The 19047-nt window shown below is 35.7% G+C and overlaps 1 protein-coding gene across 3 annotated transcripts in view; it reads left to right on the top strand.

Annotated features, from left to right (window-relative positions):
* The window catches only part of rcan3 (regulator of calcineurin 3), a 45358-nt gene that overhangs the window by 732 nt on the left and 25579 nt on the right, over positions 1-19047 (top strand). Inside the window, exons 1-2 of one of the 3 annotated variants that reach the window (XM_087288624.1) lie at positions 329-1173; positions 1267-1681. In XM_087288624.1, coding sequence (XP_087144750.1) covers positions 1490-1681 — 192 coding nt within the window. In that variant the 5' untranslated portion in view covers positions 329-1173; positions 1267-1489. 3 annotated transcript variants of the gene reach the window in all.

Genomic DNA, 19047 nt, shown 5'->3' with positions numbered 1-19047 from the left:
ATGAAAGGACCTTTCATCATGACATTCAAAAATTTCAGAATACTAAATCTGAATCACATTTCTGTCTCTACATTGAAAATCTGTTCACCTAAAACTGTGATGCTTCAAAACAATTATGAAAAAAAAAGTAAATAAATCAAATGATTTAATCCTAGTTCTAAATACACAGTCAATATGAACAAAGTTTACTGCGTTTAAAGATAAAGCATGCTTACCAAGATTCATTTTGTGAGCTTCTGAAAGAACCAATGAGCTTTTTACTTATGCGTCATATAGTTAAGCCTTTGTTTGTGTTCACTGATCAGTGTTTATATTTGAATTAACGGCTAGATTAAATCTGTTTATCATATTAAGCAGGTGATTTCAGAAGACATTTTTTAGAGCATCATACTGCTTGACTAATGTGGATTCATTTTATAGATGTTAGTTTTTTTGTATTTTTCTTTAATATAAATATCTTTTAAAACACTATAATTTTGAGTGAATAGACCTTCAAAAGATATGGACCAAAATTTTCATTCTTTATATGTGTTGGGCGAATGACGATGATGACAGAGGTTTAATTTAAACTGAAGTAACCTCAACTAACTTCTTAAATTATTAATCATCAGATACTTTGAAAACTAAACACACAAAATGGCACAAATTTAAGTCTTTACAAATATTTAAGGGATAGTTCTCCCAATAAAAAAAAAAAAAAAACTGTCATCATTTAGTCACTCAAGACTACGGCCAAACAAAATCTGCGGACATTTTTTGCTATTTCTGCAGATTCATGCGGAATGATTTTGGGAGTATTGTAACTAAAAACTTAATATATGAAATAAAAAAATAATAATATTTTTAACTTTTATTTAATGTTTACAATGGAAATCCAATTAGATCCACTTATTTAGTAAACAAAGAAAGTCTCTCATATAATATATCTACTAAAACACAGACAATATTACTTTATAAACTGTATTGTAAATAAACCATATAAACAATTTCATATTAGTCAATAATATTACTCAAATTAATTAAATGAATAAATATTAATGTGCACACATTTACACAAGTAAATAAACTCAATGATAGGCTAAAAATCTGTGGAAATCTGCATATTTCTGCTGGCACAGATTCCGTGTGGGCCTACTCATGACTTATTCCAAACCAGTTTGATTTTTACTTTCTGTTGAACAAAAAAGTAGATATTTTGAAGAATGTTGGAAACCCTTAATCATTGATGGAATTTATTTTTACAACTATGGATGTCAGTAATTACAGGTTTCCAACATTCTTCAAATATCTTCTTTTCTGTGCAGTTGAAGACCAGAAAGCTTACGTAATCTGAAACAGTAGTGGCGCCCATGATCCAAAATAAATGTACATTTTTGTCATATTTCACAGAGGTATCATTTACATTCTATTAAGGCATACAATGACAAATAACAATAAAAACTGAATGTGTGGTTTGTGCTAATGTCTTCTTTTGGTGGGGCAGGGAATAATGCGTGAGGGTGAGAAATTATGGAGCAGGAACTCAGAGGGTCACAGCAGTGATCCTGAAGAGGATGAAGAAGAGATGGCATTCGGAGACACAGAGGACGACTATGAGGAGATGATGGACTTGAGTGATTTACCTACGGCTCTGTTTGCCTGCAGCGTTCATGAGGCTGTGTTCGAGGATGACCGATACAGGGTGAGAGCACATAACATAGAGATTACATATACATATAAAACATTTAGGAATCCTGTACTGCCAATATCAGAGATAAAAAATTTAATTTACCTTTAGAAATGTATTTTTTGAAAAGAAAAAAAAACTGTTATAAGTCTACCCATGGCCAGATTTCTATTGACCTTATTTTGCAATGTGGAAGTGCAATTGTTTTTTATAACTTCCCATTCATTTGCCTGTGGGAGAAATGAAAAGGAATAATAAATGGCAGAAAACAGTCAAACAACTTGCTCTACAAACAAGTGTCTTCATGACTATACGTAAAAATTTAAATAATATAATAAGAAAATATCGGTTTGCAACATCAAGAAGCTAAATGAGCAGTTTGTAATGTCTAAAAATCAATAGAAGCGAATGAGAACGGAAGTGTCAAGCCAAAAATAATCCAATAGCTGCATTCCCTCGTACGTGAAGAAGGTCAGAAGAATTGCCATATTTTCATAAGTTGCTCAACTAAGATATCACCTCAGATATTTTCATGTTATAATTGAATGTACAATTTTTTATGCACAGTTTGATTGACAGCAGTAGTTCGAGAAACAAAGTTGTTCAAAATGACGAGATCAAACATAGTATATTGAACATTGTGTGCATGCATAAAACATCACATGAAAAGAGGTGTACAATTTGATAGCAGTACTCAGTATCTGATTTCTTTAAAATTTTAAATACACCTCTAAGGCTATGAACCAGTTTCTGATCGGTTTTCATCAAATTTGTAAAACGTGTGTTTAATGTTTATTGGTTTGTTGGCTTAGACTAGGCAAAATAAACTAGATAGGTTTGAAATTTTTGAAATTTATCTTTTTTTTTTTAAATATCTCATGTATCATAAATTATTATTTATGATAATATAAATTGGGGTGGGGGGTGGGGGGATACATCCCCCTCACTTTTAGAGACAGACTATTTAAAACCAGATAATCAATAATAAAGTGAAAATGAAATTTTGGAACTCGTTCCGCTGTCCCTGCCACTTTTAAAATGTCCGCTAAACGTCTTGTCATTTGACAAATAAACTTGTTTTAGACTTGACTTTTATTATATGGACAGCTGAAACATTCTTCAAAATATCTTCTTTCGTGCTTAAGTTTGAAGCAAAGTTCATTTTTGTGTGAACTATTGCTTTAAGGGGTCTGTGTGAGCTTGGGAAAAGACATTTTGGGATAAAAGGCTTTCGGTTCCACACAACACTCAGCACCTCAGGCTTTGAGTGCTTGCGAGGTCTCTTTATCTTTTTCAGCAAACTCTAGTCTTCCTAATCGGGCGAGTTCAAAGCTAATGGAGGTCTTGTGAGCAGTACATTTTAACCTACATTCAGAAGGCAGTACTTTCAAGCCCTGAGGACAATGTCTTATGTTCGCGCTGCGTTGCTTCAGCGTTCTTGGAGTATTTTTGCTGCTTGTTAAAGCTGTAACCCCTTACCTGAAGAGTATCGGGGACTGAAAAGAGCTTTCCTTGTGGTCGAGGAGATAAGCGGAGAAGTGATTTCTCTTCAGAATTACTGGCTGAACATCAAGCGTATCTGCTTCATTCTGAAAACCTCTTGAGCTTGCCTAAAAATATTTAAACAAACATAATTATTGTGTTGAACATCTTGTTGTTATGATCGCAGTCAGCAGTAGACAAGACAAGATATTCTGAAAAATGTTATAAACCAGCAGTAAGTTAATAATATGAACAAAAAATACTATGGACATCAATGGCTATGGGTTTCTAGCATTCTTCAAGATAGCTCAACAGAAGAAAGGAACTCAAACAGGTTTGAAGGAGTAAATGATGATAGAATTTTCTATTTTGGTTGAACTATCCCTTTAATTACCTTGCATTCTTAGGCATCATTTTACACATTTGTTTTTCAAATAGTTTTTTTGTGAGTTTCCCTTGTGATGTTAGTCATCGTGTTTTTTTTTGTTGTTTTTTTTTGACCAATCTCTTAATAACTTCTTTGCAAAGCCTCAGTTTGTGCTGAAGTGTTTACACACTGTAAAGTTCAGACTAAAATGATCAAGAACACTGATTTCTGACTTAGAGGAAGATTAAGTTAAGTTAAGAACTTTCCATTTCTTTAGGTGTATAATAATAATATTTTTCCAACTTGTGCCTCGGGGTTTAACTATTGAAGATTTTTGTTTATGAAGTTTAGGTATAGTAAGCAGTTAGCTTAGAATATTTGATGGTATTTTAGATTTCAGGATGTTTTTACGGTCAGTAATAAATTTTAATTTTGAAAAATATTTTTAAATAGCTTACCCATTTAAAAAAGGAAAAGTTACAAAAATAGAAAAATAGAAGTGAAAGAAAATGGAAAATTGGTTGTCAAAAAATAAACCTAACCTTAAGGACAGTTTTAATAACAAGTTACTTTTAGAGAGTAAATTTCATTTAGATTTTTAAATCCACTGCCACATGTTTTGACTTCATATACAGTTGAAGTCAGAATTATTAGCCCCTTATTATTAGTTTATACTGCATGATTTTAGCCTCGAAATCACAGGCAAATCGGTGCAAATCTGCACGTAAGCAACAATCACACAATGTGAACTATCAAAGACGCGATCTGAGAGAATTTGAATCGCCGACAGCTCTAGATATTTAGCATGCCAAATATTCAAAATCATGCTGTGTGAAATGAGTTTTGACTGAAAATAACAACGCCGATCACCTACAGCCAATGAGAGAGCAGCATTCACTAGTGTGAGAACCTGCAGGCCAGCGGGAGGCTGGGGGAGAAGTTCAAAGTGCTCATTTTCAGTTTATTTGGACCCAAGAAATGGATTAAAAACTAGTGAAGGTTTAGCAGGAGGACCTGTGTCTGTTTGACGTGTCATCTGAGCAATACCACAACCGGGTCAAAAAAAAAAGTTGAGGAGAAATTGCCAGTTCTCTTCAAACCCAGGTGAGCTAATATGTTCATTTTCTACCCCATTAATGTCTTCTTTCTTGTTAATAACAAAAGATATACTAAGTGTCTTTGGTTATAAGACGTAGTTTAGACTACTTACAAAATCACACAGTCTGAACTTGGCATAGAAAATCTTGCTATCAGAAATATTATGAATTTAAATTTTCATGTACAAGGCAGAAATAAACAATGCTGATGCAGTAAAAGTTCAAGAAAGCAACTTAAATATTGTTATAGTGCAAATCAGTCAACTAATTTTAATAATGTTTGTTCACTGACAACCCATTGACAGACTAAATATTAAAATTATCATATTAAAGCAAATATATGGGTACACTTTAATGTAAAGCTATAACTAATAATATTATTTAATAATTCAAAACCTTTAAAATTTATATAACAAAAAAATTCAAATTTATATGATATAAATTAATTATTTGCAGCAAATATGTGATGCACAGGAACTGGTAGTGCCTTTGTTGCATCAGATATGTATGTCAATTTACTCACACCTAGTCAAGTTGGGGTTTGAGAACCCACAGAATAAAGTGTGTAGTGTAAGTTACCATAGCAACAGAACCCTATCAAAACTAAACAACCATCTCGAGCCCTGCAAACTCAGAGTATGCTTAAACTAAATGAGAGCTTACAAGGGTATAAACACAAATTCACTCTGGCCACAACAAAAACACACCTCTCGCTTCTGGCAAACTATAATCCCAACTGTGATGTGACTATTGCATATGCACATATTGTGATATCAATGCTGAAGCAATATATTGTGCCACCCTATTTTGTGTGTTTGAATAGTATATGGGGTCGTTATCCTTGGAGAAAATATGGATAAAACAGTGAGGGCTAGAGGTTACTCATGTCATTACTCCATGACTTCCCTGATTGTAAGTGTGATCTTGTCCTAATGAGCACAATTTTCCTGAGCAGTCATGAACTGCCATAAGCGATGACTGAGTGACAGTGAAATTTTGACAATCGTTTATGTTGAGACCGCTATTCTAAAATCACACTTTTCTGCTGTGAAAATGCACTCTCTATCAAAAACAGTGATTTGAGTGTGATTTTTGTCCTGGAGTGGAGCTGGGAGCATCTTTGTGGGCAAACAGCTGGCCTTTACTTCTGCTTCAGAAACTGGAGCTCTCTTGCAAAACCCCCACCGACCAGAAAATCTCATTTACTTTGTGCGAGTGAAGCTCTGTTTTCCTGCTTGCTAGACACACACACACATACACACTTCATAATTCTTTCATTTGGTTGCGTCTGGCAGCCTGGCCTTGTTGTTTCATTAAGACTGTTGACCTGCTTTGGTGGCACGTGCCTCGGCCGTCCTGCGCTCTCTGTTCACTGTGTTGCTGGATCGGGGTCACGGTCCTGCTCCAGCACTCAGACTCTTCAGATAGGAGTCAAAACAGTGCAGATCAGTCATGTATTCTAAGATTAGACGCTATAAATAGTCGCGATATGAACTCACCCGAGAGAGCAGGATGTTGGAAGTGATGGATTTGAGAGAAAATGTGCAATGAGTAAAGAAGTATTTACATTCAGCAGTCGCGGAGTTTAATCCTCGGGTCTGTGATTAAATTTCATTATTATACTCATGATAATAAATGATAGAAAATGTGTTATACATTCGTCTGTTGTGCAACAATTATTTAAATATCTTATGGGCAGCAGGGCTGGATTTGTTCATCTAAAAATTTTGTAGAAAAAAATATTGTAAAATGTTATTACAATTTAAAAGAATGGATTCAAATTTTCTTTTCTAGATTATTTGACAGGTCAATTGAATTGCATATATTTTAAACTGAAATCTATTTTCTGTCACTTCCCAGCAGGCACACAACGTCATAAGTATTAGGTTAGATTTAGGTTGTGATGTCAGGTGACCAAAATTCAATGTCTAGCCACTTCTAAGGACGTTATTTGGACGTCCAATAACGGTATCAAAAGACGCTGATATTTGGTTGATTTTAGGTTGTGTTGGAAAGTGACTAAAATTCAACGTCAAACCAACATCTTAAACCAACGTCATATTGATGTCAAATACTGATATTAAGTCGTCAGGTATAGCAACCAAAATCTAACGTCTGATAGACGTCATAGTGGTAATGTCCACACAACGTCAAACTGTAACATCATTAAACATTGATATTTGCTTGATTTTAGGTTGGACGTTGGACATTGACATCGACCTGACATTGGGTTCTGACGTCAACCCGATTTTCATTTCCAAACAAAATGCAACGTCCCCACAGCATTGGGTTACAATGTCAATCTGACATCAGGAAAACTGGACTGATGCAATTTCAATTTACTAGAACTTCAATATTAAGCTGCTTTGACACAATCTACGTTGTAAAAGCACTATATAAATAAGCTTGAGTTGAATTTAATTAAAATCATGTTGATGTTTTGTGCCTGCTGAGTTCTGATTAATGTAAAATAACTCTCAATAAAATTATATATTTTGTCTTTGTAAAATTCTTACTGACCCCAAACCTTTGAATGGTAGTGTACAATGCTTTAGAGATTTTTTTTTATTTAAGATCAATGTATATAAAGTCATGCTTTGCCCTGTTATTTAAATTGTACAAGAAAGATTTTTTTTCTTGTTTTTTTTCTTTTTTTTTTTTTTTACAAATGATTTCTTTTAAAACATAAAAATCTTATTGTTCTAAAACCTTTGATCAATATTAAACAGAATTCATTCATTTGTTTGCTCAATTATTAATTTCCTTTGGTTTAGTTTGTTATTTATCAGGGGCCGCCATAGCAGAATGAACCCCCACTAACTATTCCAGCATATGTTTTACGCAGTAGATGCCATTTTTAGCCACAACACAGTACTGGAAAGCACCCATATGCCATTTGTTTGTTTGTTGAGTGCAACTGGTTTGATTTAAAAAAAATAATAATTTAAATGGTCAGTAAGCACAAATATTTCCAGATTTCAAATTTATCTAATAAACCCTTTATTGAAACAAGTTCCTTGTGAACATATTTCCACATTTGTCACATGTGATTATATTTTGCTTCCACATTAGAGTTTGCAGTGCTTGGAGTGCTTTAGATATTAAATAAAATAATACATACTGCCAATAATAATAAAAAAAATTCAGAAATGTAAGAAAATTGTAAAATTTTACATTTGTGGGTTGTCTTTGAAACTTTTGATGGAACTGAAATTTAAAATGAAAATGCTGTTTCAAAATAAAATATGTTTGCAGCTAATATTTGCAAAGTCATAGTCCTATATATATAAAATAACAAGATTAAGTCAGTAAATCTAGCAAATACTGTTGTGTTATTTTTGACTCATCCATGTGTAACTTTGATCACTGCTGACGGGATCAAAAGTAACAACGTGCAACTTTTGTTTAAAGTGAAGTTATATTGGAGTTATTCTACACTGATACAAAATAACACCTGATTTTGATTGACCACTCTTGTGAGTTAGTTACCAAAGCAAAAATATATTTCTACTAAAACATATTTTAAAAGTAGTTTTTATAAAAAAAAATAAAAAAAAATGGTACTTTCATCCCTGCTTTCCCCTAATTTATGTTTAGAATTGAAATGTAGAATATGTATAGCTAATACAACTAATACCAACAAAGTATTTTGCCCAGTGTTTTTTCATGATATCTTGTTTTTGTTGTTCTTCGTAGATCATAATAATAGTTTGATTCGTAATAGTTTGAAGTCTTTGGACTTTAAATTTAATTTAATAACATGTTTATGTTTATGTTTATATATATATATATATATTTGTGTGTGTGTGTGTGTGTGTGTGTGTGTGTTTGTGTGTTTGTGTGTTTGTGTGTGTGTATATTTGAAATTGAAACAAGAAATTGTTTTGCTGCAGTTTTAGCTCTCCATTTGATGTCCAACATAAACTCTAGAGTCTTGAAGCCAAGCCACTTTCTTAAATGACACATCAGCGCATTATTTATTACATAATAAGGTTCATAAATAGATATACTGCATTGCTCATTTTCCTGCTGTGGTGAGCTGTCCACAGGCCTGCTGCTGACCCACTGATGAAAAAGCTTTACACTGAGGATAATGAGAATATTGCTGTTGTTATTCAGGTCAGAATCTGCCTCATTTACATAGGTGACATTTTGGTGTTGTGTGTAAACAGTGTGTAGAGGGAAAAAAAACTGCAGTAGATATACCTTGTTCCTCTTCAGTGCTCTGGAAAACTGTACAAAATCCAGGTCTCTTCTTTTCTTCCCTTTTTTTTCAACCTTCCAGTTTCTTTTTTTCAATCGTTTTTCCCCACTCAGCCTGTCTGTCAATATTATCTATCAGACTTGCTGTTTTTTCTTATCTCTGTCTCTCCTGCATCTCATATCTGCTGCATCACCTTCTGTTCCTCCTGCACCTGAACTCTCTCTCTCTCCTCTTTTTCTGCATGTCTCTCTCTCTTTCTCCTCTGTGATATAAATAGCTTGCCCTAGTTTGTGATATAGCTGCAGTGGTGCCAGGGGCTGGTACAGCAACACATGAGCGAGGTAGTCTGCCAGTCTTTATACACACATTTGGAAGTCATGATGGTGCAGTGTCTCTGCAATGGTGTGTATGTGTGTGTGTCGAGACTGACCATATAAGCGCCATCTCTTACATTCAAGATTCTTCTTTCACTGCGCAAAGAGAGTTTCATCATGCTTTGCTGGGTTTTGGTTGAAATAGAAGTGTAAGAGACTACTCTATATATTTTTATAGGTGTGATTGAATTCAGAATTATTAGCCCCCTTTTTTCTTTTTTAAATATTTCCCAAATTATGTTTAGCAGATCAAGGAAATGTTCACAGTATGTCTAATAATATTTTCTTCTTCTGGAGAAAGTCTTATTTGTTTTATTTCAGCTAGAATAAAAGCAGTTTTTAATTTTTTTAAAAGCCATTTTAGGATCAAAATTATTAGCCCCTATTAGCAAATTGTTTTATTTGATAGTCTACAGAACAAACCATCATTATACAATAATTTGCCTAATTACCCTAACCAGCCTAGTTAACCTAATTGACCTAGTTAATCTTTTAAATGTCACTTTAAGTTGTATAGAAGTGTCTTGAAAAATATCTAGCAAAATATTATTTACTGTCATCATGGCAAAGATAAAATAAATCAGTTATTAGAGATGAGTTATTAAAAATTATGTTTAGAAAAGTGTTGAAAAATCTTCTCTCCGTTAAACAGAAATTGGGGAAAAAATAAACAGGGGGCTAATAATTCAGGAGAGGGGGTTCTGACTTTAACTGTAGATGACTTTTATTTAAGCAAGCTGTGGTACAATAGGAATGCTGTAAGAAAATAAGTCATAAAAAATGCTAAATGTAATGGTATTTTTCTATAAGTGTATAATTAGTTTTTGATTAAAGAGAAAGGAGTCTAAAGAGAAGAGACTCCACACAAAACTTAAAATTCTGATATTGTTTACTCACCCTCATGCCCTTTAAATTTGAGCCAGTGTTGGAAAAAGAAACCACTATGAATTTTTCTACTCGTGGGACCAGATTGATTAAACCTGCTCCAGGATGACACACAATATTTTAATAGTAGAAGATCCTCCAACATGTTCTCTTTGCAAAAGCACTTTGTCTGGGAAGCATGTTATATTCGATTATGTTGGCTTTAATTTTTTGAGGATTTTTTGCTATTCACTTTAGGGCTTTACGATATTGTAAAAATCTGATATTGCTATATTTGTTTTCCTGTCATTATATATTGCATTATGTTTATAATTGTACCATATTTGAGAAATCACTACAATTTAAGAGTATAGCTTTATTTGAAAAGATTTCATCCATTTAGATAGGTTGGGATGATGCAGTCTCCTTTCTACACAGTGCATTTGCATAAATTATAATAACTTACAAGCATATATAAATACAACAGAGCAGAGATAAAAGGTGAAATAACCCTTTGACTGCCTGCTCTACCAAACAGTTGACCATATTTTGACTGTTTTAGGTACTGACTGTTAAAGTGATTTAAAGAATGTCTGTTTTAAAATAATGGTTTACACACACACTATTGTTGGTTTACAAGAAAATTAAACAAATAATCCTGTTGCACCACACTGATTTAGGTTTTATTGTAAAAAAAAAAAAAAAAACATGTTAAATGAGAATCTGAAATATTGTATGACATACTTTTAAAAATAAAGAGGATTTAGTACTCATAAATGTTTTATTTGGATTATTTTTTAAAAATAAATTGGTTTTACACTACATGTTTTTAGATTTTTTATATGTAATAATTCCAGTACTCTATCATAAACTGACATGGCAACCATTAGGTAGAGGTTGATATTTCAGGGGGTATTATGGGGTATGTTGGAAAAAAATGCATTAACTGTGTTAACTAGCGACATTAGGAGTTAAGAAATGCAATCCACACATTTTTTTCTTGGTGTGTAGTTAAAGGGATAAATGTTCTTTTTTTGGTTCTCTGCAGAGTCTAACAGTATTCAGGGGCAGAAATTGAACAATCAAACAAAAAATAACATAGTTCTCATTGTTGCATACACAAATACAGAATAATAGTATTCAATAACACCTTTGTTTAAATATTTGATTAATAATCTAATCCTGCTATGTGACTATTGCAGATACATTGCGATATGCATGCTCAAACGATATATTGTGCAGCGTTAATTCAGTTCCTTAGTTAAAGAGATTTTTAAACACTCTTAAACCAAATTCAATTTGAGCCTTTAGTAAAAATAAATTGTAAAAGCATGATATAATCTAACTGCAGTATACAGTATGTTTTCTCAACATAAAAATAGCCTAGAAGCTGGAATTGTGTTAAACACTAACAAACAAGCCCTCGCGTCATTCCATACCTTTATGCATTTTTTTCTTCTGCTGAACTCAAAAAGAAGATAATTTTTGGTTCCCATTGACTTCCATTATGTGTTTTCCTTCCAATACATAAATAGAAATCAATAGGAACTGACATTGATTTGCAAAATTCTTTGTAATTTTCTAATGTGTACCACAGTTTAGTTTGAAATGACAAGGACTCAAATAGAAGTGAAAGTTCATTAAAGTTCATTAGTTCTATGAAATGGCTATGTGGTGGCACAGTAGTGCTGTCACCTCACAGCAAGAAGGTTGCTGGTTCGAGTCTCGGCTGGTTCAGTTGGCATTTATGTGTGGAGTTTGCATGTTCTCCCCGTGTTCGCGTGGGTTTCCTCTGGGTGCTCCGGTTTCCCCCACAGTCCAAAGACATGCGATTTAGGTGAATTGTGTAAGCTATTTTTTGTCCATAGTGTATATGTGTGATATATGAGAGTGTATGAGTGTTTCCCAGTAATAGGTTGCAGCTGGAGGGCAGTTAAAGAGTTGTTTAATAAAGAAAATGAAGTTGGTATAACTTGATCATACCTTTTATTTTTATATTAAAACTGGGTTACTTAAATGTTTAGAGAAATTCTGCACAGATGAATATGCTGAACTTAACAGGCTTACATTGTAAGAGAAAGTGAATTAAATTTTTGGGTTGACCATCTGTGTGTTTATGCTTGGTTCAATCTCTGGTGTGGTTATGTCAGTCCAGTTCATTAGTGAAAGCCCAGTATGAACATTGCCTTCAAAACCCTGGTATGGATGGACTAAATACAAAAGGGCTTATACCACTAAAAAGGAGGGGTTTTATTTCACTTTCAATACAGCATTGGTGTGGTTCGACTGAAACATGGTGGAAAAATCAACCAAAATCATCGAAAGAATCCATAGGCAAAATTGCATACTACAAATCACAAGACCGTCTGGTTGTGAAGCTACTGTATCCTCACACTTTTAGGTTTGGTATTAAATGCCACATCAGCCAACCAGACATATACAAGTATTTATACTGATTTATCTATATATTCATGTTTATATGTTTATATCTTTATACGTTGTTCTATCTATTTTAGTTTAATTTAATTGTGATTGTGGATCCGCACGGTGGTGCAGTGGATAGCACAATCGCCTTACAGCAAGAAGGTTGCTGGTTCGCGCCCCGACTGGGCCAGTTGCTGTGGGTTTCCTCCGGGTGCTCTGGTTTCTCTCACAAGTCCAAAAAACATGTTTTCCAATAATGGGTTGCTCCTGGAAGGGCATCCGCTGCATAAAACATGCTGGATAAGTTGGTGGTTCATTCTGCTGTGGCCATCCCAGAGTAATAAAGGGACTAAGCCGGAAAAAAAAAAATAATAATTATTTGTGACTGTTTGGGGTTTAACGTGTTTTAAACAATGAACTTGAGAGCATATACAAATGTTCATACTTTTAATTAGTGCATGTTGGTTTATGTTAAAGGGGCGGGGCTTCACCTTTAAAAGGCAGCCTCAAACACCAATAACCGAGCGAGCAAGTTACTGTAGTGCTGTGAGCGATTTGTGACTTGTCTGTGTATATTAGCGTGATTGTTCATATATAGTTTGTTTGCTGTTTATTTGTTCTTTTATTTTTAGTTATATTGTTACTTTGCTGGGTTTTTGGGTGATTTTGGTTTTCACTTTCATACACTAAGTAAACCATTACTTTGCATGTTATGTGAGCGAAGTGTGCCATAATTTTTCTTGTTTTACCATACTTTGAGAACCCACTACGAGCATTCCTGGTTGGTCAAGCTCACAAGAACCAAACTACAAGTTTTAATAGTATGTTTCCTTTACCCTTTACACACTTTATTCTGAGCTTAAAGCAATAATCAGTAGCACTGTGGAAAATCATTGGAAAAGTTCTTCATATAAACCATACCTTGGGTGCTAATTTTGAAGGCTTTTCTTAGAAAGGACAGTCCATGGAAGACAACTGGCGTTAGGTTTCTTGCTCAGGGTCAGAGTGCTGATTAAAAGGGGTTTGCTGTTTTGGAAAAATCATGTTTATGACATCCCATAGCTAAACCTTTATATAAAACATTCTTCACACAAAAGAATTTCCTAAAAGGGCTATCAAACTGTGCCAAAGTTTTTATTTAGTTTTCTTTACTTAAATCTATAAGTGTGTAAGAATTATTTATTATTTTAGTTAGGCTATCTCCTCCTGGCAGTATTTTGAACTAATTTACTAGAAGGAATGTATGATGTATCTTTCACTTATTTACTAAATCTCTAATTGTCAGCTTAATCTGTTTCCCGTATTGTTCGTAAATCAAAGCAGCAGGACAAGAATGACAGCATTGTTTGCTGGCAAAACCAAAGCTTATGCGGCGTTCACTTCTCCGAGGAGCGCGTGCACATCAGAATAGAGAATCAAACGAAGAAGGTGATGACGTCAATGTGGCGGCTGAGCGCTCTGATTGGTCGACACGGATGAACCTGAGCAGCCTTCATGCGCTCTCGGAGCAGCATCTCAGTCAGAGACAGACAGGGAGTTTGAGTCAATGACAACACACTAACGACTTTGAGCCTCAGAGAGAGACACTTAAAAGCAGAGAGAAAGGGGAATAAAAGAACACATTTCTTTATTTATCTGTTTACAAGCAGCAAACGAGGGAATGCCATCGATAAACATGAAATTGGAGATGGTGACGCTCATCGCCTGCGATGTAGACACGGAGGTGTTTACATCCGACAAGATGCAGGTACTGCAAGTTTATCTGTAAATACATTTTAAAAGGGAAAACTATAATAATACACTGCACGTCGTGTTAATGAGCGGTCTGTGCGCGAGGTGCGCTTTCACTGCATGCGCGCGGTCTGTGTGACGTTGCACGCCGCCAGTTCATTGTTTCTCATTGCTGGAATTTTTCTCAATGAATCCGCAGTTCACATTAACATTCTACTGCATGCGCACCGATGGCGTCAATGCTCTGAACGACCTCGATGCGGAGCTGCTCCAGACGGGTTGCGCCACCCGCCTGTATGGGATGCGTGCGTGCACACTGAACTTACATGCTTGCAGGCTTAGTTCACCCATTAATGACAATTCTCGAATTATTTACTCATCTCACTGTTCGTACTGCCTGCTCTTTGCCACCGTGGAGTCAAATGAGTACACTTTCACTGACTGCATGCCCAAAAGATTGTAATTTTATGACATTTACCATCTTCTTTTGTGTGTGTGTGTGTGTGTGTGTGTGTGGGATCTACATCTTTTATGAATTGTTTCATAATGCAGGGACATTATAGACTCAAATTACATACATGCCACCTTTACCTTTTAGAATGTTGCAGGTATGTCAGGTATACTGCACTCATCCACCCATCACATGGTCGATGATTAAGCTTTGCTTGCTTTATAATTAGCAATGGAATTTTTAAAATGTCATACCAGTGGAATTGTGCATTAACTAGAATTCCTCAATTAAAAATGTACTAAATTTATGGTAACCACACACACACACACACACACACACACACTATTATGCATCCTGGAATGAGCTAGCGCAATTTTCTGCAGTGTGCAAGCAACATCAAAAATGTGCGGATGTGTTTTATTTCAGGAATCCTTTAGATTTTATTTTTAAAATGATCTTGTAGTGCACTCTCTACCTTCCCAGCAATAAAACGGTTTAAATTAAGCAAACAGGTGCATGGTGTTCCGTGTATTGTGACAGTTGCTTGAACGGCTTGTGAAGGAAACATGGCTGTTACTAATAAGCTAAAAAAGTGCCAATAAGAATGTGGTGTCAAGTGTCAGTCTCTAGTTATGTGTTTTCCATGTCTGGCCAGTGTTTCTGTGCCATAAACTGCAAATAGAGGGGCAGGCAGTCAGACAGACAGGTGTTTTGTGCAGCTACACTGCAGTGACTTCACTTTGCCTGCAGTGTCCTGCCCTCAGCCAGCAACGACAAGAGAGAAAGAAAATTTAAGATTCCTGAAGGAAATGATTGTCTTGAAATGTCATTGTGTGCATGTGTGTTGATTCTAATCTGGGTTTTTGGCTCTGTTTGAGGACACAGGAGATTATAAGATTCAGCACGTGGGCAACGGTCACTGATTGCACTGATCTCCGCACAACAGCTTGGTTTATGTTTCGTTTTTATCCGCCGCTTAAGGTTTATTCATTTACTTTTTGCCTGGATTTTTCTCACTGGGATTAAAATTCACTATACAGTAGATATACATAAATGGATAATGTGGATCATAATCAGTCATGTGAAATTCCAGAATATGAAATTCCTGTGTCTGGTGAGGTTTCACATGCATGCTGCGTTTGACCCAGTTTGAGTCTGAATTACTTTGGATGTGTTAGATATAAAGCCTGATGGGTTCGCACCTAACCCATGAGCTTGTTAAAGATTCTATCATCAACATTTGTCAAACGTGTTAAATGGAGACTGGGATTTGAACACACTCACTGGAACAGGTGTGGCCTACATCGTGCATGTGTGTTCAGTGGAAAATGATGTGCTATGGAAAATATGCAGAGATCAGCACAATCAGTCTGAAGGTTATGGGCAGGACTCTTGACATTCACGCAGAAGCACACACACATCCGCCTTAAATAGTTAACACATTGATGACATGTTTATTGAGGCGATAAACACATGAATCAGAGTTTTGTGTGTGTGTGTGTGTGTGTTTGTATTTCTCTTCACATTGATTCCCATAAGCATTCATGAATGTCCATCAGACTTTATCTTTAGGGTCAGTTAGTATGGCAGTATATTCCTTTTTTTCCCTTCAGCTTAGTCCCTTTATTCATCAGGGGTCGCCACAGCGGAATGAACCACTACACTTATACAGCATGTTTTACACAGTGGATGCCCTTCCAGCTGCAACCTAGTACTGGAAAAAAACATCCTTAAACCCTTATAAACTACAGCCAATTATGTTTAATAAATTTGCCTATAGTGCATGTCTTTAGAGGAAACCGGAGCACCCAGAGGAAACCCATGCAAACATGGGGAGAACATGCAAACTCCACACAGAAATGCCAACTAGCCTAGCTGAGACTCGAACCAGCGACCATCTTGCTGCGAGGCGACAGTGCTACCCACTGAGCCACTGTGTTGCCCCAGCAGTATATTCAGTGCAGTTTATTTGTTTTCCTGGGTTTTTGGCTGATCTGTATGCAGTGGATGGTGGTTGAAAAGAAAAGTCAAAGGAACTGATATTTACGAGTGAGACCTGCTTCACATGCCCTTGAGCGAAGTGTTTAACCTCAGTGGCTCCCATGAGAGACTTTTAGTACAATTAATGTGTGGCAAATCCCATTGCTGGAAAGCTGAATGATGGGTAAGAAAGGTCAGTCTTTCAAATGATAAGCCTTTTTGGCTTTGATTAAAAAAATAATTTTTATAGCTGAAATAATTGGTCTAATACCAAACAGCAGATCTAGAGAGCCGTGCCCATTGGAATCCATTCATTACCCCGGGTTGCCTTGGTGGAAAACAGCGTATTTCATTCATTCATTTAGAAAGTCTCTCAAAGTATGCGTTCGCGAAATGTGACCCCCAGTGGACAGTAGCAGACTCCGAAATGATACCCAGATTCAGAGCTCCACATGAGGTTATTAATTAGCAAATAATAGAAATATTACGAGTGTAGACAATAGGTGAGCAGGTTACATTGTAACACTGTGTCCTAACAACACGCTACATACTGAGATTTGCAGTCATAAGCAATTTCGCCATTTTCATCTGACGAAACACGACAGAAATTTAAATACAGCCATTCAGAAGCACAGAATATGCACTTACTAACGAAATGGTAAGGTTTATAATCTAATTAATACATATTAAACCTCTTTAACATTATTAAATGTAGATGCTGAATCACTATTTGTTGGTTTTGAGTCACAGTTCTAAAGTTTAATTTCAAATGTTTTTTATTTTCAAGAGTGGTACGGTATGGTTCGCTTTTAGGTACCTTTTGACAGTGGAAATTTCCATAAAAGTGTACCGAACTGTACCATACCGTAGCACTTAGTGAAAACGGGCCACAAGGCAAACTATCTGCTGCTGCTTTTAGTTGTATGGCAATAAATGTCATATAAAATGGCAGTCAAACTCACATTATTAGCATTTAGCACTGAGTAAAGCACATGAGGTTTACCTGAGATGATTGTCAGTTTCTGTTGTTTCTATTATATCAATTCTAGTTGTTGGTTAGAACAAAAACTCCTTTTAATATGAAGAATATCCCTTCTATCGTGTGCCTTTGCTTTTATATAAAAAAAACTATTTAAATCAGCCTTTAGACTCGATCGTCAGACTTGCTCCTGTTGGTCGTCAATCTGGCAACCTGCGCTTGTGTTTGTTTGGATCCAGGAATGTAATACCTAGTTAAACCACTGGGTGTCAAACTTACATACTGCACCTTTAGCTTCCCATTTTTTTTCAAATGGACCATTTTCACAGACTGTGGTGATTTCTTTATGCAGTTACTGATATTGTAAACTTTGTCAAAGAGTTTGACAGTTTTGCCATTTTATCTTATGACATGAGAAGGTTAATGCAGGTTGTAAAATGTCTTGTGCAACAACTAAAAATGTGTGTAAATAATACAATTTATGAGATTTGTGGGTAGAAAAACGCAGAACACATTATTGCAATATTTATTACGAATTCATTTCAAAGCATAGACTGATTATGGATACAAGAACCAACTCAAATCGAATGCTGATGTTATCAAACTAGTGAAATAATGACTTGTTAATCGGTCTAGAGACAATGTCACAACAAATAGCACATTAGCTCAAAGAGTGAGTGACAGGTAAAACTGAGGGTAGCATAGAACTGAAGCATACATGGATCAGGTTCTACTCAGGTGAGTAACAGGATCTGAGCTTTGGCAGGTGGGTAGGCTGAAGCCTGCAGCCAGAGATATAGCCCTGCAACAGCCATGCTAGCAGTCTGTGCCTCTCTCACCCATTCTTTCTCTCTTCACTCATCTTAGATGGACTGATAGATGGATGAAACAGAACGATGGATGGAGGAGGGAGGTTAGATACATCTGTAACCTAAGAGCACAGGTAGTGCTCAGATGACACTCTGAAAGGTTAAAGGCATTCGTAGGTAATGATGACGTTAGACAAAAGGCTGCTGGCCACCCACTTGTGTCCGTTTTCCTGCGGCGTCGGGTTACCACAGCCTACATTCTCTTGTCCTAGAACATCAAAGAAACTTCCTGAATCCTCAGCGCTTGTAGACGACAGAGACGGCCCCTTTGTGGGAATAAACATGCACCAATGCGACAACTGCATCAAGTTATATAACTTTGTGGTCAGGGAGTTGAAGTTCAGTAGGGTGATGCATAGTGTAGCTGAAATTTGCACCAAGGTCATGAGGGTTTAGAAGTCTTAAAGGGGCAGTTTACCCAAAAAATTGCTTATAATTAGGCTATTCAAAAGGAAGGTGATTTTCCATTCATATAAAGCAAGTCAAAGGCTAACAGGACGTTGTTTGACTGTAAGCCGGTTCATGAAAAGCATTCCAAATGAGGGGCTGGGGAGATATG

Source organism: Danio rerio, chromosome 17 (genome assembly GCF_052040795.2).
Source record: "Danio rerio strain M-AB ecotype USA chromosome 17, GRCz13ab, whole genome shotgun sequence".
NCBI lineage: Eukaryota > Metazoa > Chordata > Actinopteri > Cypriniformes > Danionidae > Danio > Danio rerio.
This window is presented reverse-complemented; position numbering and strand designations above follow the sequence as displayed.